This window comes from Clavelina lepadiformis, chromosome 3, assembly GCF_947623445.1.
Source record: "Clavelina lepadiformis chromosome 3, kaClaLepa1.1, whole genome shotgun sequence".
Lineage (NCBI taxonomy): Eukaryota > Metazoa > Chordata > Ascidiacea > Aplousobranchia > Clavelinidae > Clavelina > Clavelina lepadiformis.
Window position 1 is genome coordinate 19,465,805 of NC_135242.1, and position 23,297 is coordinate 19,489,101.

At 35.4% G+C, this 23,297-nt stretch overlaps 2 protein-coding genes across 5 annotated transcripts; both read left to right on the forward strand.

Moving 5' to 3' along the window:
- The first annotated feature begins 9,560 nt into the window (after positions 1-9,560).
- On the forward strand, positions 9,561-11,284 carry LOC143450773 (uncharacterized). The gene has a single exon (XM_076951459.1). The coding sequence runs from the start codon at positions 9,793-9,795 to the stop codon at positions 11,104-11,106; it is 1,314 nt and encodes a 437-aa protein (XP_076807574.1). The 5' UTR covers positions 9,561-9,792; the 3' UTR covers positions 11,107-11,284.
- A 1,292-nt stretch (positions 11,285-12,576) lies between these two features.
- Positions 12,577-23,286, forward strand: LOC143450772 (alkaline ceramidase 3-like). Of its 4 annotated transcripts, XM_076951458.1 has the most exons (8): positions 12,577-13,083; positions 13,284-13,394; positions 13,570-13,622; positions 21,843-21,895; positions 21,986-22,103; positions 22,203-22,360; positions 22,464-22,620; positions 22,810-23,286. In XM_076951458.1, the coding sequence occupies exons 1-8, from the start codon at positions 12,978-12,980 to the stop codon at positions 22,858-22,860; spliced, it is 807 nt and encodes a 268-aa protein (XP_076807573.1). In that variant the 5' UTR covers positions 12,577-12,977; the 3' UTR covers positions 22,861-23,286. The 4 variants fall into 4 exon arrangements, with proteins under 4 accessions (XP_076807573.1, XP_076807572.1, XP_076807571.1 ...); XM_076951457.1 differs by lacking the exons at positions 12,577-13,083; positions 13,284-13,394; positions 22,203-22,360; positions 22,464-22,620; positions 22,810-23,286 and adding exons at positions 17,497-18,235; positions 18,475-18,666; positions 20,454-20,645; XM_076951456.1 differs by lacking the exons at positions 12,577-13,083; positions 13,284-13,394; positions 22,203-22,360; positions 22,464-22,620; positions 22,810-23,286 and adding exons at positions 17,497-18,235; positions 18,475-18,666; positions 20,454-20,645 and having other exon boundaries at positions 21,826-21,895; positions 21,986-22,085.
- The last annotated feature ends 11 nt before the right edge of the window (positions 23,287-23,297 follow it).

A 23,297-nucleotide genomic window follows, 5' to 3' on the forward strand; every position in this document is an offset into this window, starting at 1 on the left:
CAGCAAGTGAATTTTGTAACCAACATTGTGTAAACCAGGCCTGCACAACATATGGTCCACGATATGATAACATTTCGTTTTTCCTAACTCAGCGATATCTCTTTTTCAACTATATCGTTTGCATACACGTTACAGTGGTTACATCAACGTCAGTATGCAGCCCATGAAAAATATTTTTTCTTGTTGCGGCCCTTGTACCATTTTGAGTTGTGTAGGCCTGGTTTAAACTAACCAGATGGATGATTCATGATTAATTTATATATTCTCACGTGAATGCAGTCTGTAGAAACATCTGAAAAAAATCTTGGCAATGCAATGCTTTGATTTAATTTATTATTTAAGCTATTTGTTTTCTTTATAAAGAGTCAAGTTCATTTCAAAAATGGTTGTAAGTGTACGTGTGTGCTGCCTTCATGCTTCCTTCAAAAGATGAATTTGAACAAAACATTTCTAAATTTTCTTAAGAGGCAAACAATACATAGCCAACTGGTATTATTACGGCTGGTATTAGCAGGTTAAAAGTGGTTCCTTTGTTCCTGATGTCAGTTAAGAGTTGCTTGATGCAAGGCCAGTGCCATGCACAATGTATTATAAAATTGAAAGCAGTTTAAGAACCTCATACGAAGCACAAATTAGTCGCCCTAAGGCCAAGAAATGTTCTTGTTCAGTGGTCCTGGTGCAAATTTTAAATTCGGAAAAGATCACTAACAAATTATTAAAAACATTTATAAAAAATAACTCAGGAAAACTTGGTGAAAAACCAAATATCGAATTAAAGAAATACACTATTTTGATTATACAGTATAATTACATCAAGTTTATCATAACGTTTAAAGACTACATGAAACATTTCTGGGGACTACTATGGTTCTTCACGAATCCCAGGTTGAGAACCCTTGACCACAGTCACGGTAAAAAAAGCAAGCTAAAAGCATGTCTCTTGTCATTATTCAAGTATGTACAGTATATCGTGAATCAACAATATTTTGTTTGTCTAGGACTCTAGGCCATAGGTCGGCAACCCTTGGCTCTGGAGCCGCATATGGCTCTCTCATCTCTGTGCTCTTGCTCTTGTGACTCAGAGCCAGTGAGCTCATTTAGAAAAATGTAACGTGAATAAATAATGGTGTTTATTAGTGTCACAATGTAATAACTTAAGGCGTTTCTCTGATTATTATTCAGAATGTTTTATTCCAACGTGGAAAATCTTATATAATTACTATCCAGTGATTTTTGCAGGCATAACATGCATGACTGCTCGCCACTCACAAGATCCTAAGTTTGGTTTTGTTCGAGGTTGTATGTCTTGGATATTGGTCTTTGTTTGGTGACTATGCGGATTGTCATCGTTGTAGTGAGAATTGTGTGAGGGTAACTATGGAAGTTTTTACGTGTAACTGTAAAGCATTAGTTCAAATTATATATGTAGCATTAGGTTTTTTGTTTTAAGTAGTCAATTAGGTGTTGTGGCTCAGAGTAGGTTTTAGTTTGATGGAAACGAGACCAAATGGTTCTTTCAATGCTAAATGTTGCCGACACGTGGTCTAGGCACAGAGCTTTAAAAATGCAACAGTAAACCGCCAACCTAACATACAACAGCATTGGCAGTATAAATTCTTGTTGATGCCCGTTTTATCTCTTTGTTATGGTAAGCCCGTACTAGTAGACTATTTTGTGCTTCTCTCTCTCATTTAAGAACCCTTCCTACTCTCTCTTGAAAGTCAAAGAAGTGGCAGCTCCAACTGCACTCAAAACAGTTTGCATTATTTCAATTGTTCGCTAGTTTTAGTTGTGACCAAGCAAGGTCAGTGATGCAACTGCACCATCTGGTTGGTGCTCTGCACATCCTGACACATTCTGGTGATGCAACCATACGCTCCTAGTTTTGACCTCCCAGTTCAAAGAAGTAGGGACTTAACATTTAATGATTAACAAGTTCTATGCATTTGATCTAATAATATTACACAAAAAAATCTGAAACCTGTACCATTGTGTGCCTTGCCATATTTTGGTCACAGTCCAAGATTCATGACCATGACTCAATTTGAAAATTGATAGCTGATTCATCCTAGAAAGCTCTCAATTCTTGAAAATCAAACAGTTCACACTTGACTACCCTTGCTTTTCTAATTTAGGTGTCCAGTTCTATGATCATCTTTTCACATTCGTGAATTGCACAAGAATCGTCTCTGCTTTATCTAACCACTTTGATTTAATCACATCTGATTTTGTTCGTACCAAGTGGAGAAATGAGCTTGTCTAAATTAATAACAGATTACTTTTACACAGTAAAAGTATACGGGTAGTAAAGCAGAAGCAACTTAATAAATCTATCAGTGCTAATTGTTATTAATTAGCCATTATTCTTACAGAATTGTTATAGGAAAACTGACCTAGATTGAGGACTGTAAAAGGTGTAATTGGGTAAGAATCTGGGTGTAATTTAAGTTGCAATTTTATGCTCTGAATATGTGATTCATGGCATTTTTACCAACCCAAGTTGTTGTTTTGCTGCTGTTTTAAGTGTGACGGTTAATAAAATCATCATATATTAAATCTGAAATCAGCTTGGACCAAGGTGGATTAAACCTGTTTACAGTAGTATGTAAACTGTGAAAAAGTTCAAAAAAGCGTCATTTGTGTGCAAGAAATACCTTTAAAATTAGAAACACATTTTTCAGCCGAACGTTTGTGTGCCATTACTGACTGAGCCAAAAAACACACTAAAAGAAAAAAACTTAATAAAACAGAACGGACCATCAACTTGCCTTGCCTTGTCTTGTTTCTGATAACATAGATTTAATCATTTCAATGTTCACCACAATCACTCAAAATATGTACAAATGCATATCACTGCCTGAACTAAACGTAAGTTTTTCTGAATAAACAAAAGAATTGTGTGCGGTGTTTGCTTTTGTGCTGTTCTTAAAACTTTAGCCCAAATCATCCAATAAACTTGAACTGAAAACTTGTAGGGCTAGGCTAGATTGTTATGCAACTTGCAGTGAGTAGGTTGAAAAAAAAGAAAAACAACTTGAGTGTAGTGAAGATAAGTCACCGAAACTTTCAGAAGTTAAAGGTGAAAGAAAGAGAAAGAAGCAGGAGAAATCTGAGCAAAAAAAGAGTAAATTTTCGTATAGTTTTAACAGTGTTTCCATTATTGGACAAAAATGGTTTTTGTAGTTAAAGGTCTGCCTGAGGTCAGCTCTCGAACTGTCTGTGTTTGTTTCGTTATAACTGCAGTTATACTTGAGCTAGAAAAGTGAAATTTTGGATTAACAACCAAAATGGACGATGTTTTGATGCAGAGCAATTTTTTTGCATTTTATTTGGCTTTTGAAGAATTTTGATGCCAAGACAAACAACCTCATATAAGCTGACAGACCCTAGTGCATGAAGGTATATAACAATACAGACGAAATCAGTCAATTACATATATCGTTTTACTGCATACAAATCGGATGTCCCAAATCAAATCCTATCTAACGTTAAGTAAAAACGTCGGTTAATCGCATACCGTTAAAAGGAATAAATCAGATTACTGCATATATATAACTAAATTTATGCTGAGGCATTGTATCATAGGTAAACTATAGTGTTTTATCCTAATTTTTTCGTAAAGGATGTTAGTCAAATGGTATACAATGACTTCCATCAGTATTCAAAATGTACCAAACCTAAGCATTAACAGGCTAGCAATGCTACGATGTTAAATGACATAAGTTGAATGTCGGCAAAAAAGGCATTTAAATTACGTCCATGGTTAATGGTTTTTAACAACAGGCCAAACAGAATTTAACGATTAATTCTAGTACTACGTTTGGCATCAGGCATAATTTAAACTGCAAAAGTTGCTCAGCTGGTGAATGAATTCTTTAATGAACCAACGTTTCGCAAACCCATGCGGGTGAGCTTCGCTAGGGCAAATGAAATTTTGTGTTTGTTACGCTACGTCATAATAGTAATACCATATATCATAATAATCAATTTGTAGTTATTGCTCGTATCTAGGTAGTTTTATATGTTTGCAGCTTTCAAAAGTATGTCTTATTCTCTATTATTGTAATCTGCCCTGACGAAACTCACCTGCACGGGTTTCTGGAATTTTGGTTCATTAAAGAATTCATTCACCAGCTGAGCACCTTTTGTTGATTAATTCCAGTGTTAATTTCTTTGGTTTTATTGTTTTAACCATAATGTCATGTGCACTGTTTATCGCATGTGTGGTATTTCAACCAATGAGACATAAAATGTTTTGATCAGACTTTAGGTCGGATGTATAAGCCCTCGCCTGTTTTTGGGCTTGATGATTTTATTTGAAAGGCTTATACTCTGGTATATACGAAAGTGTTCAGTAGAGGAAGTTTTTCAACAAAGTGAGCGTCTGATATGTCATTTACTGAGCAGTAAACAGTTAATAACAGGGTGTTATTTTGAAATAGCAGGCTGCTGTACAAAAATAACAGTCCTTCTTATAATAATATTCCTGCCACTTTTATACTACTAATCAGCATCTACATGATGCCACCGATTGCAGGGTGCTATTAAAAAACAGCATGCTGTAATTGGTGAAGTCACGAGAAAATTTTAGAATGCGCTCAGTTAAAACTGCTATTGGAAATTTGACCTAACATTATGGCTGAATAAATGAAGCCAGTCGTGCTCATTCGTCAAGCTTTGATCATTCTAAATGAGTTTGCTTGGAACTTTTTCCTCGCTATGATTATGTCTTTAGTTTGTGTTTTAGGCAAAGCATTGTGGCGTCTCGCTTTTCTAGGTACCACAAACGCATCATATTTTACATTTTAGATCGTGAGGTGGCCATTTATTTGTACAAAATCAAGTGTGCAAAAAGTTTGATGGAAATTTATCTTGGGTGTGCTGCTGCAAAGAAATAAAGACCATCTTTCACCCAGACTGGTCCGTGCGTCGGTGGATAAAAATTAACTGGACGCATAAAGGCTATTGTTTCTTCTTGTGGTGCGGCAGATTTCTCACCCAATCACAATTTGGCCTTTCGCTTTTGAGGTCTCTTTGACTTTTGCACTCCCAGACATCAGAGTCAAAGAGTGAATTCCATGCAATGTGTATGCCGAAGGCCAGTTTGGCGTAAACATTGCAGCCAGGTTGCATCCCCTACTCCTATACTCCCAAATAAGGTATCCTCCATAGTGGAAAGTGTGACACATGTACGCACGAGATTCACCAACATACACGTCGAATATTACCGTATCACTTATCACGCTGCTTTAGTCTTTAATACATAAACAAAGAAAGACTGCTTTTTTCAACACTAATTTACAATAAATAAATAAATAAAGATTTGATGCTTCAGTGCACGCCATCACGCCAAGTTTGTGTGTTAGTACGCACGCCAAGTTTGTGTGTTAGTACGCACGATGTTTTTATCGAAAACTGCTGTACTTTTAGACCGGTGACGTCAGAAGGGAATGCAAAAGTACAATAGCCTAGACGCATTTTTCAATCCATCTGCAAGGCAAGAATAACTTACTTCCTAACTAGCCTATTAAGCCTATAGCCTAAATAATCCTGTAATCTGCAAACAGGGGGCAGGTCCCCTAACATATTTGTTTGTATTAAGGCTTCTAGCCCGGTACATCCAGATACAGTTATAGGCTATAGCCTACCTATACACCTTGATTAATATTAGGCTTTATACCTATATACAGCCTATTTATACCTATATTATAATAAGACCTTGGCATACGCCATAAGACTCTGTATTAGGCTAGCTGAGAATGACACTAAAAGAGTGATTAAATAAAAAAATAAAACAAAAGCGTCAGCTAGTGGGGAATCTTTAACTATAGGGAGTAAAAAAGGTTGCTAAGCTTGTCATAATAAATTACAGTATAACAAAAATAACAATAATACTGTAGAAGGAAAACGATATAATGTGATTTTGCTTAGTGTCACAATTAGCCCTTAATCCTACGGAATTCTTGTGCAGATGCAGGTGACACTATAATGTCATTAGTGTTTATTTCGTGTGTTTAACAAAAAGTGCTGTGTTATATTTTTGCCGTGTTTAGCATATGCAACCCAGTTTTGATTACTTCCAAATTACGTCATTCGTTACCACAGCGCTCAATTCGTTAGCTGTCTGGTATTAGTAGTCTACCGAATGCAACTCTATTCTGTGCTCTGAAAACAGTAACCGTTTCGTTGAGAATCAATAATAATATATCAATATTCAAAACGCTGACAATGTGGTTTCTCAACTAGGCTATCAGGGGTTAATGAACACGCTTAGCAATGAAGTTAGACTAACGAACAATCGATGAAGCAAAATTTAACAACAATCAACCCTAACAAGAACACGTTTAGTTAGCACATGATTAGATATAAGCTCACAAACAGGTAAAAGTGGCAAAACCTGGAAGTATAAAACGCTCAAAGACTGAGCAAGTTGTTAACTCTACAGTGGTGGTACTACTATGGAAGGTTAACATGGCCACCAAACCTAAAGAAAAGGTCATGCTATGGTTTGATAATAATTAGTGTTTATCCTCGAAATAAGGAAAGTCTTTGCACGACTTAAACACGGTCATGATTTGCGCCTCGAGATCGAGTTAGCCTTTGTGTAATTTCCTCACATTTGGTATAGTTGTACTAAATTTTGTACATTACATAGTTGCCACACTTTTTTTATATTATTGGAGCAAGTGTCGTTAATGTTTTTGCCAAGGTCATTATAACGGTAAGGCGCCACTGGGAAACGAATAAGGAACCTGAACCGTATGTATTGCGAGGCCAGCGTTCGAACCACTCGGTTATCGACGCGACAATCGAGGTCAATCAATCACAATCACTGTTTTTTCATGTGTTGGGCAAAAATCTGCACTACGGTAGTCTGAAATTGAAATTACAATGACAAAAGGCAGCCATGCAGCAGTTGACAAACGTCATTGTTCCTGATCGGGTGGGTGATCAGGGGTGGCTACAAACAGACAACTGACAACGACTGGATTGGCATTGCAAAATAAAGTATTATCGCCTCATTTACATTTACGATATATAGGCCTAGGCGAGAAACCACATAGCCTTTAGGCCTCTGGCCACAATACATTAATGAATAGTAGGCAGCGTCTGTTTCACTGGATGTCGGTTACCGAATTTGGAAAAAGCTACTTTGGTAAACGGCAAGCCGGTTACGCAATTTGTATTTTCTTACTTCAATAAACGGCAGCCGGCCGCCGATTACCGAAGTAGGAAAATACGGTAAATAGCAACTACGCTATAGTCAGTGAATTCAAATGTTTGCTAATATTCAACTTAAAACGATGGACTAGGCTAATATAGCGCAACGAAAGTCATTGCGATATATATATATGTGTGTGTTGAGCTGTTACTGATCCACTAACGCGGCTAACTTGATATTATTTTATTGGCAAATAACATGTTTCGAAGCAAAGACATAATTTGACGCGGAGGAACGTCCCAAAAGACCTCTGTGCGCCTCCTTGTCTAAAAGACGGCTGCCTCGAGATGCGAACAGGCACCCGATTCGTCTGCTTTCCGCGCATTAAAATGGGTGAAAATGCGATAATATTTTCCCATTGGAATGGCAGGAAGTATAGCCTACCTTTCTTACCCTAGAGTAAGATATATGCATTTGGAATGGGGAGATGTTTACTTCGGCATAAATATGGTTTGTGGGAAACCCCATTGCTGAAAGCAGGTCCATTTGAATGGGCGGAAAGTGGACGAATGGGGTGATCTGGCGGACAGGGTGGTGAACACTACACTAATTTTTCCAAACTGTAAATTAACCTAAAACTAATCCCCTCTCAACCAGATTCACAATTTTCATGAATAAATTAGGCTACTAAGCTAGGCTAGGCTGCGAATCGAAGTAAACGCTGTTTTTCAACATAAAATTACAGTTTTTCCAAAGTCTAAATTAATTTAAAACTTATCCTTTCCGACACAAACTCTCACCTTTCATGACTAAATTCAATCAAAAATAAATTTGAACAAAAAAGGGAACAGAGTGACTATTTCACCATAAGTAGGTCATGCAAACCATAGTTAAAGATAGGCGGTTAGATTAGGAGAATGGGTATGCAAAAGTCGGTTTAAGCTGTTTAGGGTTTTATTGGAGTTAGATTAGAAGCTAGGTTAGGTTTAGGTTATTATGTTATAACATTTAAGTTAGGGTAACAAGAAACCATTAAAAATAGCTTTGAACACATGTACGATTTATTCCAGTGAAACAGTGGCAGCCAAAAAAGAATTCTAACAACAGTGCTATTCAAAACCGAGACCTCCAGCTTACGAACCCCATTGTTAACCAGCACGGCAATGCATTGCCTCCAAAAACATCCTATATATAACTACTAGATGTGCTTTAAGAAGAGAAGCCAGTACGAGTCTGCCATTTTGTCAGCATTTGCGACCAGAAACGCTCTGGCGCATATGTGTGGAATGCAACACATGGAAGGGTTGTGTGCGATTGGCAAATAGTTATGAACTTATTAACGTTATTTTTCTTGAGCACATTTTAAGTCTTTTCGGCTTTGTCACTTTTTCCACTTAATTGGCACGTGTTAGTAACAACTGGCTTTATTTTTCGTCCCCACCACGCTTTTGACGAAAAATAAATGAATGAATGAACTTGAAAGACGTTCTTTTTTTCGATGCAGAGTAGTTATATATAAGATATCTATGATTTATTCATCAAATCTGCCGGTCACAGTGTTATGATTGAGCAACGTCGGCAAACGGACGCCGGTGAAATAGCAGGCTTTTGTAACCATATGTTATTCGGTTAGGAAATGACGTTTTTTCAAAACATCCTGTTGTAAGACAGACATAGGCTAGAGTTGTCATTATGTTTTTTAATATCGGTATTTTGCGCTTTTTGTTTAAAATATACGGAGATATTTATAGGATAGTTTTTTTGTTTGATTGTACAGGCTTTGCATATCTATATGCATACCGTATCATTTACCGGTAGCCTATACTATACCGGTAACGTTAATACTGGTACCGGTATATTGTAGTATGGCGAGTACAGGGTACTGTTGCTGGTACGGTTATGTTATATGGGCTACCTTAGATTTTGCGCATGATATGCTGGTGTATCAGCTCAATCGAGGATATGCTTAACAAAAGAAGTTTAAAGTGATGGTTAAGTACAAAAAAGGCCGTGGCTCTAATAAACAAACGCACAACAACCTGATACCGTCAACCGAGGCTACTTTGATTTCGGGGGCTACTATGGTAATGCTATCATAGTAGCCCCATGCACATTTTTCTGAAATTTATCTTTTATTTAGGGATTGTTACGTCGCAAAGCGCAAACCACGTGTCGAAATCGAAAAGAAGGAAGCTCACTTGTTGCGTCATAACTCATAATGCATTGTGTCATTCCAAAAATCGGCGGAGGAGCAAGAATGCGTGCGCCGGTGTTTAAAAAAGAGAATAGCGGAGAAAATGTAGCAAAATGCATACATCGGTTAATCGCATAAAAAAGCTTGGCAAATTGACTATGCGATTAACCGATTTCGACTGTATACAATTGGAGATAAGGTGCGAAAGTATCAACGAAAACGTGGATCACGTCCTTATCTCACTGGTTATACAGATGCTGCCTTGAAGGTAGCTGTTAACATTGTTCGAAGTGGTGGAATTTCTGTTCTAAAAGTGTCCAAAAGATTTAACATCCCATATGGAACACTGTATAAAAAATCAAGAAAAGATTATGTTCCAGAAAACAAGCCAGGGCATCCTAACGCTTTATCTGCAGATGAAGAAAATTCCATTCTTATGGTGATTAACCAACTAACTGATTGGAAATTTCCTTTATGCAGCATGGACATTCGTTTATTGGTGCAAACACACCTCAATGGAAAAGGTAAGAAAACTCAATTTGTGGATAATCTCCCAGGTCCTGATTGGATGAACTTATTTCAATCACGTCACAATTTAACCGGAAGAATCTCCGACAATGTAAAACCATCAAGAGCCGAAATTTCTCATGACCAAATCAATCGCTATTTTGACAATTTGTTTAATGTAATTGATGGAATTGAACCCCAAAATATTTGGAATTACGACGAAACAAATGTGACTGACAACCCTGGTGCTAAAATGTGCATAGTTCCACGCGGACTGAGACGTGTAGAAAGAAAAATAGCCTCGTCCAAACAGGCTATAAGCGTAATGTTTTGCGGAAATGCTGCAGGGCAGTTTTTGCCACCAATGACTGTTTATAAGTCAAAGAATCTTTATGCAGAATGGACTCGAAATGGACCCCAAAATGCTGTATACGACCATTCCGTTAGTGGTTGGTTTGACGCTTCTTTGTTTGAAAAATGTTTTTTTGGTTTGTTTCTGGAAGCTGTCAAGGACACTCCAGGTACCAAGATTATGCTGGGTGACAACTTGGCCTCTCATTTTAGTGAAACAGTCTTGAAGGCTTGTGAGGAAAATGACATTAAGTTTGTTAGCCTGCTTCCGAATGCGACGCATCTCCTTCAACCATTGGACGTCAGTGTCTTTGGGCCAGGTAAACGAATGTGGCGTCGAATTTTAGCAGAATGGAGGAAAGAGAGTCGTTCCAAAAACTCCATTCCGAAGAATATTTTTCCTATGTTGCTCAAAAGATTCTGTGATGGGTTGAACGAAAAGCAGCAAAATTTGGTCGCAGGGTTTAAAGCCTGTGGAATTTTCCCAAAAGACCGAGAGCAAGTGCTGAAGCGACTGCCACCTGCCAATTCTCAGCCAGTTCAAGAAGTGCTTGGTAATGCAGTTGCCACAATGCTTGAGGAATATATTTCACCAAGACAAACAGCAACAAGAAAACGTGGTCCCAAGATAACTCCAGGAGCAGCAATTTCATCATGTGATATCTCATCTCGATCTGATGCAAGAAAACGCAAACGTGCTGCTGCAGAACCCAATGATTCCAGTGAAGATGAAGGGGAAGTTTGCGTCATCTGCAACCTCTTGGACCCTCCACGAGGTAGAAGCAGAGATGTGGATTGGGAGGGATGTGACAATTGTGATTTGTGGTATCACAAAATCTGCCTCAGAGACAATGGTGGATTGAGTGCCTCCGATTATTGCAGCTGTGCTTAACAATGTTTTTTTGGTTTTTTGTTTATTAAACGTTCTTATAACAGTTTTCTATTCAGTTGTTTATTAAACCTTCTTATAACAGGCACGCTTAATAAGAAATAATAAAAAAAAGATCGTATAAATTTCGGGAAAACACAGAGTACTTCAAAGTTCGGAATAGACAGAAATTGTGACGACGTACTGTTTTACCGTAATTTTGGCCTCGGCCACATTACAATCCGGGAAGGATCATGGAGGTTACTCTCTTAATTCACAGTTGAATTAAGATCGTCGGGATTGGGTTCGTATGTATATTCGCATGTTCCGCATTGGAACGGCTTAAGTCTGTCCTTTAGACGTAGGATCGAAAATTTGGTACAGTTACATCGTACAAAGACTGGTGTACAGCCTGCACAGTAGCTCGGATGTTTAAAGTCTGGAATTGAAATTCGTGAGTCCTTGTTTCTTTTGACTCGGAAGGCGTCTCCACAGAAGCATCCGAGGAGGCCCGATGATCCGGGTGCCCAACTGGAAAAATCGTATTTGCAGTTGCAGTTCCCATCTCGCCGTACTTCAGTTTTTTCTTTATCTTCGTTAGAGTCTCCACTAATGTTCTTTCGCTTATTTCCTCGGCTCTCACTCTCCTCCCGCTTCGAGGGTCGCTCATCAGAGTGAATGTTTTTTTTAACAATGTTTTTTTGACACTTATGTTTTTTATTGCTGTGATGTTTTGTTTAATGCAAAAAACTTTTAGAAAAGCCCCAAGGGAGGGCTACAATGAACATTTTAGGTATTTACAATGTATTATCGTAGTAGCCCCAACCCAGGGGCTACTACGATAATTTTTTAAAGTTGAATAAAAAAAGTGTGAAAACATAAAAATGAATTTTTTCAATTTTTTGGGGAAGCTTAGGACCAAAGTGTTACTCATTCAAGAAACAGACCCTTTTTGAGCAACATGTGAGAGAGGAGGCAAAGAAATGTCCTGAATCTTATCATAGTAACCCCGGTTGACGGTACATTAGCAATTTAAACTCCGGTTCTAGTGCTAGGCCTAGTTGCTTACTTGCTTCCTTAATTGACCATTTCCGAGTTACGGCCATCATTTTTTTTGTGTGGCAAGATTTTTTTGATCGTCTACTCTATAGGCTACTTAACAGTGGAAACTGTTGAACCCCTTTGATTCTTTTTTAACTTACAAGCGTTCTGGACATCGGATTGTGAAGATTTCGCTCAGGTAAGTATCATATGGATTTCTTTATGCGATAAAGGAAACTTATGAAAAATATGTTGCCCGTTTCTTATTTTACAGCGGTTTGAATCGTACACACTGGTTTTGTTCGATATAATGTCTGGATATGTGGTTAGCGAAGCATGCAGCGTAAAATGCGTAAGAGTTTGTGTGGTCCCTGAAGCACGTGTGAATGTAGTAATTTAGTTTGTATTTACTTCTAATTGATTAATTTTAATCTTTGCTTGACATGCCAAACAAAGTTAGCCAATGTAATGCGCTGCAGAAAACACGCAAATTCTTACGCATTTTACATTACAGACTTTAGCTATACGCAACGTGACTTACTTTCGTTGAAATCTCTTCTGTAAAACTTCAGTTGATTTGATTTCAGATATATGTCTCATTTACCTGATTACTTATCTTAACTCCAGTCTTAAAAGGCAAATGACTTGATTTAACTTGTTAATATAATTCGAGTTTGCAAACTGAGCAACACTCATAGCTCATAGCTCAAAGTGAAATTAAATATATCTGAAAGAAGAACTTTTATGTGAACTTTAGCATATTAAACTATTTATTTAACTTTCTTTATTTTTGTAAAAATCAGGTTAATATCGATATTAACACTTTGCTGTATTGCTCAAATTGAGCTTATTTTATGGCCCCAACAGCTGTTGATAAGTCAGGAATATGGGGAGAACCAACTTCTACTCTTGACTGGTGTGAAGAAAATTACATTGTTACTCCTTATATTGCTGAGTTTTGTAAGTGGCTACAAATTTAAAGTTGGCTGTTTAACTATTGGTATGCTGAAATTTGTAAGAAATTTATACTGATTGTGATTTTTGTTTGTTTTTTTTGTCATGACAATTTTAGCAGTGCTGGTAGTTAAGATCTGTTTGTGACAAGAAAGTTGATTTAGTTTCTAATGGACATTCGATACATAAAGATATTATTTTTGCAGGGAACACAGTCAGCAATCTTGTTATGATCATTCCATCTCTGGTATGTGCAGTTTACTATTGGAAAAAAGGCATTGAAACAAGATATTTACTGGCTAATATTTCTCTCCTCAGTAAGGATCATGTTTTTGCCATGAAGCACTTTGCATTTAGCACAACATTCCATTGTTGTATTTAGAAATAATACCCTAGATGTACAGTAGTTGGTTACTGATTTTGATTTATTTTTAGTAACCTAAACTTATTCTTTGCTACAATTTGCATAGCTACACTATCTTTTATATTTAGCTGTTGGCATTGGATCATGGATGTTTCACATGACATTGCGATATGAAATGCAGGTAAGAGTTTATTGTACAGCTTAGAGTCATAATTACAGTATTTGCTGGTTTTATATGCTTTACTACAACTACAAAGTGAAGTTTAAAAATGATAATGAAGATCGGGTTTTTCTTGCATATATGGTCAGCGTGGTCATTAATTCAACCGGTTTAATTTTTATAAAGTAGGTTTCAGTTATCCATTTTTAACAATTTTACACTTAGCTAACATATGACTTGATTTTTGTATGATTATTGTTCCAAAATCTATTTTAAATCAAAGCATTTAAACTAGTAGAACTAATGAAAGATAAATTTTTTCCTTTAGACTTAACTTTTTATATATTTCCAGTTTTAGTTTAGAACAGCGTGGTCCAACTTCTTTTCATCGCGGGCCAAAATCAGAAAATTTTTTATCTTGCGGGCCAATGTTTTTAAATTAGAACTGAAGAACAATGTGACATTGATATTAGAACTGAAAAAAGTTCTCTTTTTTATTAAAACTGAAATTAGAATAGTTCAAAATTTAGCTGATAAAATTTAAATGCTGATCAATGTAACATCTGCGGTCGAGGTTCTTCCTCAACAATAGCGACTATCAAAGCTGACCATCAGTTCGCGGGCCAAAAAATTGGTGCTCGTTTAGAACATGGCAAGTCGCATTGCTCTTACCTGAACATTTCGAGTGCAATGTGTGTAGTGCTAGTCTTTCATATATGATATATCAGATATAACTTCAGATTAGTATGTCTTTGTTTACATTGGTTTGTACGTGTACTCGTGTTGTATGGGTTCCAAACGATTTCAAAGAGCAATCAATAATTTGTTGCTATGGAAATAAGGCAAGGTCATCGTCATGATAGATGATGTCACCTTTGGTATTCCTCAATTGTTTTGGCGGTGCTGGTGTACTTTTAATTAAACACCTGCCAAAACTAATACGAAAACTTTTCTTAAACTTGATTCATTAGTTATCACTAGGGCAACCAGTTTTTTGACCTAAAAATTTTAAATTTTGACCTTAAAATTTGTAAATTTTGATCTCATTTTGACCTAAAAAGTTTAAATATTGACCTTATTTTGACCTAAAAAGTTTAAATTTTGACCTTATTTTGACCAAAAACGTTTAAATTTTGACCTCATTTTGAAAAACGCTATACTGATAGTCTCTACACTGTCTACAACAACTTTCTAATCTAAAGCTGCATTTAAAAATGACAAAATGCTTTTCTAGTGTTGACTTTTTTTTCGTTTCTGCGTATTAAGATTGACAACTTGCAGTTTCAAATGCAATGCCGTCACATCGTGACGTCACCAAACGCGCTGAAAAGCCTTCCCTCTCTTTGTGGCTTTGGTTCTAAGTAAAATTTGCGGGACTGGAATTGTTTGCGGTACAAGAAAAGAGAAAAACGGAAGAATAATATTACAAAATGGTTACAAAATTACAAGTTTAATAGATTTTGACCTAAAAAAAAGACCTAACGAAACAATTTGACCGTATTTTGACCTAACGTAACATTTTGACTTTATCTGACCTAATAACTTCTATACCACACGTCGTACAAAGCTGAAACTTGTTTTGTGCTTGTTTCATAGCATTCTGAGCAGGTAAAAAAAATTGACCATATTGACTTTTGGTTGCCCTAGTTATCACTTTCCATTCAACCCATTTTCAAATATCGAGTTGAAGTGGTTTAATTTCCAATTATACTTTATTTTAAGTTTTATAATTACATTACAATTACTTTCTGTTCTTAACATGCAAATTGTAGTTACAATTTTAGTTCGCACTGTTTCATGTTATAAAGTTATAGTTATATATTTAGTTCTTAACGTTATACTTTCAGTTGCTAGTAAAAGTTAGCTTTTATGAATATGTTTTCTTTTGCCAACAATTGTGGGCAATAAACAGCATGAGCAGAAGGATTTTTGCAACCACATATATACGATGAAAAAGTGGTGAACGTCATAGCTGTTTAAGTTGTATCTATAGTATAATAAAACATAATATTATGGTAGGCTAACTGAAAATGTTCATTATCTTTTTAACCCATCAAGTTGGTTTGTTGTAACCACGCTTAAGATATGTTTATAACTTAAATTTACTGACTTAGAATGGCTTGTTTTTCTTTTAATGAAACCCTTCTTAGTGTGTTTATTTTAATAATATTACATTGCCTTCTACTTGTGCAATTTCTGAAAGATTTTGGTTTGTTTAGAATTAACCTACTGTATTTTTTAAATCATGTTTTGTCTTTTGATAATTATTTCTAAGACAAGGTTGCCCAATGCAAACCAACGTGATTAAACTGAAAATATCAGAAAATTACAAATACATTTGCGCAAAACCAAGTATATACTAAATAATATTTTAGTGGCATAGAACATGTTAGTAATTACATTTGGCATGGAGATCAAAAGTCTAACTTAACTGCTGATCAAATCTCGAGCTACAATTCATCACTCAAGTCTAAATCGAAAACCTTTTCATTTGTAACATTCAAACAAAAAATGTATTAGGAAATTTGTAACATTTGTAACATTCAAATAAAAAATGTATTAGGAAATTTGTAACGCAAAACATATTCAAAAAATGATTGTCTTCGAAAAGGTGCCAATTATAGCATTTCAGAAGAGATTTGTTAGTGCCTACTTGTTGATACATAACAAGATTATAAGACCACTTGAAACCAGTATTATCCAACGGTATTGTCCAAATTCATAAAATGACCTTATATTTCAGTTTTAGCTTATGAAGAATGGACGAGTAACACAATACTAAACCTTTGCAAGCAAAAATACTTACAAAAGCATTCAAACATAGAATTTTTTTTATTTTGGACGCTTGACACAACGGCACCATACCGTTTGTCTGGAAACTTGCCCTTTCAGATGACACTCATAGTGCTTTTTAACTCCACATTTATACCTCTCAAAAATGTAACAGCGTTACTTTCTTGACATTTATGTTCAATAAGCGATGCTTTATTGAGTTTATTAATCCTGTTGATTTCCAATTGTAATGATGCATGGTTGGTGATTATTTTTATGAGGACCCTTGCAAGTGTGGCATATTTGATTTTTTAAGTGTGGCATATGCAATGGGTGACGCTGATAAAAAATACAATGCAATGCAACTCATCTAAGTGCACACCGAGTTTAATTTTTAATTTTCACTCAATATTTGCTACTGATAACAGCTTTGTGGATAACGCTGAATTGTGTTTCACTTACGATAACCACCTTGGAACTGGACCATTTTGGTCATAATACTCAAATTGCCACAATAACCTAATCGGATACTGTACCGTATAACCACAGCAGGATCAATATAGTTAGGCGCAAAATGACAAAATGTACATTGAATTCATCACTTATTTCTTTAACAGTGAATATTTGCATTAAAATCAATATCAGTCAGTCAATGTTGGAGAAACAATTCTAAAATTTTTGTTTGGTTTATTTAAAAAAAGAAAGCAGTAGGATTATGAAGACAACTGTTACGTGGCACAATTATCACTGTCACGCTGCATAATTGACACAGAAAATTTGAGAGAAAAACTTTAGGGAGATAGCAAAAAGTTGTTATAATCCCCGGAGAATGGTTGTAGTAAAAGGATAATTTTACATGGCAAAATTCCGGGACTGTTCCAAAATGGCCATTATGAAGCAGATGGTCATATTAAACGCATTTTATTGTATATATAATACATTTGTTACTGACCTGATAACTTTGATATACAGTATAAACAATTGAAAGTTGGAAATTGATCCTACAAATTGGCTATACACATTGCATGTAGTGTATCTTTTAGATTAGCTTCATTATCACTTGCGTAGGCTATTTCGTACATGCTATGTTGTGATATATATATGTATTTGAAATATTTTGTAGATGAAAGTCACAGTGATTTAAAGGCTTAAGAAGAGTTTCACAAGTTTTGAGATCCAGTTTGCAGGACTATTTACCAGCTTGTAATATTATTTTATCATACTTCATTTCCTGTGGACATGAATGAACTAGACAGAGGTTCGCCAAAAAGTAAACAATTTTACAGAACAGGAAACCAAGCAACTATTAATGGAAGTACAAAGTTAAGCAGAACAGTCAATGCAGTCAGAGGTACAGAAAAGTTCAAAGCTGATGTACAAAGAAACAGTGACAGAAGATCAGGGAGATCACCAGGAAATACAAGACACAATGAAAAACATTATCAGAGTCAACTGAAATTTAGGCGAGAACGCAACAAAGAAAGTAAGAAAAATGAAGAGGTAATTCCTTTAACTGACCATAAACCTGAGGATACAGATGAAGAGTGGATTGGAAGAGCTTGGATGACAAGCGTAGTTGTGTTTGTTGTTCTTGCATTTATTGGTGTTGGAATCGGACTGGCTCTTCATTTTACAGCTGGTAGTGGGGCTGCGTCTAGCTCATCTGACATAGAGCTAGCAAGTACGGAAGCTCCGAGTGTGGGAGAAAGTTCAACGCCTTCACCATACAACGACACGTTTTGGAATGCTGTGCGAGGGGAGTGTGGGCTGCCCAAAATACAACCTGAATTAATTACCAGTCGAATTATTAAAGGAACTGAGGCAAAACGTCATTCATGGCCTTGGCAGATCAGCCTGTTGCAGTATGTATTCATTTTGCTGGTTATGTGTATACTGAAATATAATAAATTAATTTTGTTTGATAAACCAAGATATTGCAATTGTTGCAAAAGTATGTTATTGCCTATCTAGAAGAAAATAATTTTATCTTTCCTTTGTTTTAAAGATGCTAATAATTAATAGATGTTTGGTAATTAATAAGCGTTTTTAGAGATCATTAAACATACTGTGATGACATATATCTTACAACATTTTACTGTAGGTATAATGACAATGGAGATGGACCTCCAACTGTTAGGCATATATGTGGTGGTACATTGGTGAGCTACAACTCAGTAATCACTGCTGCACATTGTTTCTTGATTAATCAACGAACGATAGTTACGACCAATCCAAGTAAATTTCGAGTGATTGTGGGTGGACATGATAAGTCCCAAATTACCGGTGGTGCAAGGTAACTGCACCATATATTATACCATAGCTGCTGGCCGATTGTCATATGGCCTGATATGCCTAGATTTGTTGTTCTAATATGATTCATATCTCAAGCTATGCTTTTTTGAAAAGGTGCATAGCCCTTTAGACACTCTTCTTTCTGATTGGTAAGATGGTGTCAACCAAAAGCTCATACATGACGCTAGCAAGGTTCAATATCCACCTTTATTTTAAAGGTTTTTTTCTGGTACCGGGAAAGTTTGAATTTGAAAATATGACCTGAATTCCCACATGTATATAACTTATTGAACTATGATTTTCTTCCTGTTCATTACACAAGAAATGCATCTGCCCTTTTTCTCTTTGCTTTAGTTTTTCTTGTTTCATGGGCGTTTACTGCAAGTAAAATGCACACTATTGCACATTGTCAAAGTGTCAGGTAATTTGCTTCAACACACGTTTTTGTTTGCAAGTTTTACGTAGAACTCATTTTAATGCCATACCTAAATCATAAAACCAGCCATGTTTTGGTTAGAAAGTGTAACTATATCTGGATAATACCCTAACCATTAAATGCATTACTTTTACAATGCCAATTGTACTATACATACATCTGTCTCATTTTAAACACGTTGTAATTCTATCTAATTAAAGAATGGAATAATTCATGGAAAGTCCGCTCAAAATCCTTTAATGCTATTGGCTATTTTAATCGAAACTATTCCTGAAATCAGCATACGGACCAAAAAAAGCTGCTGTTCTTAAGAGAAAGTGAAAGTTTTGACTGAAAACACATTCGGTGTGATGGCGCTACAGTACAATCCGCTTTTTATGAACACCTAGGAACCAGACCTGATCGATAAAAATGCTTACAATAACGGAAGCTGGTACTGTGCTGTTTAATCACACCAGAATCGATATTAATCGAGCACCATGTGCCAAAAAATGGAGTTCATCATTTATTTAATTAACGTTTAATAACAAACTTGAAGTCAGTGAGTTAATTGAGAAAATATGGAGCACAGATGTTTATATGGAAAGAATTCGAGACTGTGCCAAAATGGCCATTTTAAACTAGGTTGACGATCATATTATCCATGGTCATATACAAGCAGATTCTACTATAGTCAATTGAGTAACATTTTCAAGTGAAAACTTTCTAACAGCAATGAAATAATATGGCAACATGCAGTGAGAATAATAAATCTTAAGATAAATTATCAGAGCAGCATCTTACCACAAGGGACTACCAAACATTTTGCTTTAAATTTTCTTCTACATTTTGTCTTTGGTTAATGACTGTGCATGGCAGAGGATCTTCATGAGCCGATAGTTTTTTCTAGTGAAAAGAAGTACAGAACAAGACTGATTTTATGTCAAGAAGAGTTTCCCTTCATCCCCTAACATATTATTTTAAAGCATTAGGTTTTTATGCTTACCACAACCAAAATCTTCAATAAACTTAAGTTGGGTGGTCTTTTTATGTACCAATACTTTTATTGATCTTTTTTCTTAAACAAAGCCAATATGACCGTTCAACAACAAGCGAAAGGGAAATTTCAGATAAAATAGATTCCAGATAAAAGGATGGATTTGTATTTTGATGTTCCCTTCATCTCGGCAAAACTTCATGATCGCATCCTTTCATAAATAAAATAAAGCTTGGGACCGGAAGTTTACTACTGAATTTGTATTCTTTATTGGTTATTATTTGCTTTTTTACCAAACTATAATGTTTTATCACTAGCATTTATTTTGTGCTTATTTTCATTATCTTGTTTCAATATTAGCATTTCTGTTATACAGATTGACTGAAATTTCCAAAATTGTTCACCATCCAGACAACAACTTAGCTCTCTTTTCCAAGCTTAAAGAGGCCCCAGTGAATGATATTACTATACTCAAATTGGAAACGAGTTTTGATCCAAGCCAACAAAGACCAGTTGTTACATTTGCCTGTCTTCCAAAGCCCAAAGTTGTTCCTCCTATTGGAAAAAGGTTTACTTTTGAAATTACAGCTTATAGCTTATTTATCCCTATGCTGTTGCATCATTTGAAAATTTTAGTTTTGGAAAATTTTTTGTTTCTCAGTTTTACTTAAACCACCAGTTAATATCACTTACGCTCATTTGTGAAATGCATTCTTTGCTTTTAATGCTTACTATAAATTAATTTGCATGTGTCTTGAGGAAGGCGTTTATTTTTTAACATTTTGTTTGTCTTCCATTTAATTTTTGTTTTGTTAGATGTTGGGCAACTGGCTGGGGCAAGACGTATAATACAGGTTATGAAACTGTTTTAAAGCAGACAAGTCTGTCAATCATTTCCAAACCCATTTGTACAAGATTTTTTCAGAACATGATTGACTATAAAAAACATCTTTGTGTTTATGAGAAAACCACTGCTACATGTCAAGGAGACAGTGGTGGTCCCTTGGTTTGTCAGGGGCCTGACAATAAATGGACGCTTTATGGTGCCACTAGTTTTGGTCCAAATCCATGCGCTACAGGGCCAGGAGTATTTGCTGCAGTTGCTTTTTATATGGAATGGATTTGTTGTGTTTTAAAAGATATCGGACCATGTACAGAAATAAAATGTGCATCTAATTGACTTGCGTAATGTCAATGCTTAAATTGTTTTGCATGAAAAGAAATCTGATTGCAGCTTTTAACTTATTGCTTAATTTTGTTGTATTTTTTCTCACCTTTTTGTATGGTTGACGTTGGTTTGAGCTATTGTTCTCGTGAAAGTGTTTGAAATTTGTGGTGTCTATATTTGTGTTAGCTTGCACATAGTTGAATTTTTGCTTGCTAAAACAGCTGTTTATTTAATAAAGATTGTAATGTAATTTCTTGCAAAACTTTATTGTGAGCAAAATCTTACTAAGAATAGTATAATTAAAAAAATATATAACATTCTGAAATACCAAAACAAGATAGTCAGCATTTCTGCTTCTCGAGGTTTGTTTTCATATGTTTTACTTTCATGGCTTGTATATTAAGTATGTCAAAAACATTTCTCCTCAAATTATAAATTTAATAATATGTGAATTCAGGTAAAGCTTTTTTACGTTTTGAAGGAGATGTCTTGCGTAGTTTTTTGTCAGATTACTTACTTACAGATACTTATATCACTATTTCTTAAAATATGAATTAATTTTCACCACATTTTATTAAAGACTTGGCCTTTTTCTAGCTTCTTGATGAACTTCCTATGATCTACGGTACATGTGTCTTTCTTTATGCCCTGTGAGTACAGCACAATTTTTGTCAACGAAATGCTATTAGGCTTGTTTATTGGCATAGTTAGAAAGGTTGAATAATAAATTTATTTTGCAGACGACATCATGCCAAGCCCTCCGAGAATCGAAGTGGAATTTACATTTTCTCTCTATGCTTATGCTGTATTCTTGTTACAGCAGTGTATCTACACTGGCAGAATCCGTTGTTCCACCAGGTGAATTATCAACTGCAACAGTATATTTAAATGGTGCTAGAAAATGTCTGTTTCCATTCTGTTGCTTATTTAAACTTTTTCGAAGATTTTTATTTATAGGCTTCATATGCCATACTCGTGCTTACTCTATTATACGAAGCAGTTATTGCCACTCAAAACTATCCACAAATCAAACCTGTTGTCCTAACATCCCTGGTTTTGTATTTGTTTGGCTTTCTTTTGTGGAATATTGACAACAACTTTTGTTCCTCCTTGAGGTACATTTCATAGTGAAGATTATTTGCATAAAACAGTTGTTAGTTTGTGCAGTTAGCTTTAATTCGGAAACCATATGTTTATTGTATTACTGTATTGCTGTAGGTCACTTCGTGCAAGTAGCAGTAATAACAGTCCGGTGAAAGCTGCAACTCAGCTTCACGCCTGGTGGCATATTTTTACAGGATACGCAACCTACCTTCACATAGTTTTTTCTTCTTATGCAAGAACGCTTCACTTGAAACGTACTTGTTCTGTTCAGGTGAAAGTAAAAGGGCTTAAAGCTTTCTTTACAATGCTAAGATTTTCACATAATGTGTACCGTACACATCTTTTTACATTGTAATTTTGTTTTGGTTGGTAGTATTTTTAAAATACTATATAAACGTGCGATATAACAAAGGTTTAAATAATGCTTTAATTTAACAAGATGCTGTGTGTGTATTTTCAGAAGCTTGGAGGTGTTTGGCCCTACTTGGAAGTTAAAGAAAAGGCATATTAATGAACTTCATCTGATTGCACAGTTGTTGCACCGATTGCACCCTTGCTAATGTCTACCTTAATAAATTCACAATATTTAATTAATATATTTAGTAATGCATAAAATTTATGTATATGCAAGATATTCACCTAACTTGTTCCTTATTTTTGTATCCATTATTTTCAGGTTTGAAATGGTTAAAATGTTTATTAAATTATTGATTATTGTTTTGTGTAAATTTTTTCAAAATTTTAATGTCAATTTAACGCATTCAACCAATTTGATGAAGCTATATTTTATGACTTGCGCTTGAATATGTTTAAAAGTTGTTTTATTTTTTGGATTGATTTTTGCATTTGAATTTAAACGTGAGCTTTTAAAGGAACCTATATCTTCAGTTCTGTTGCACATTAACATTTCTGAATAAAATGAGTGTTACCACTATGACTACCTAAATA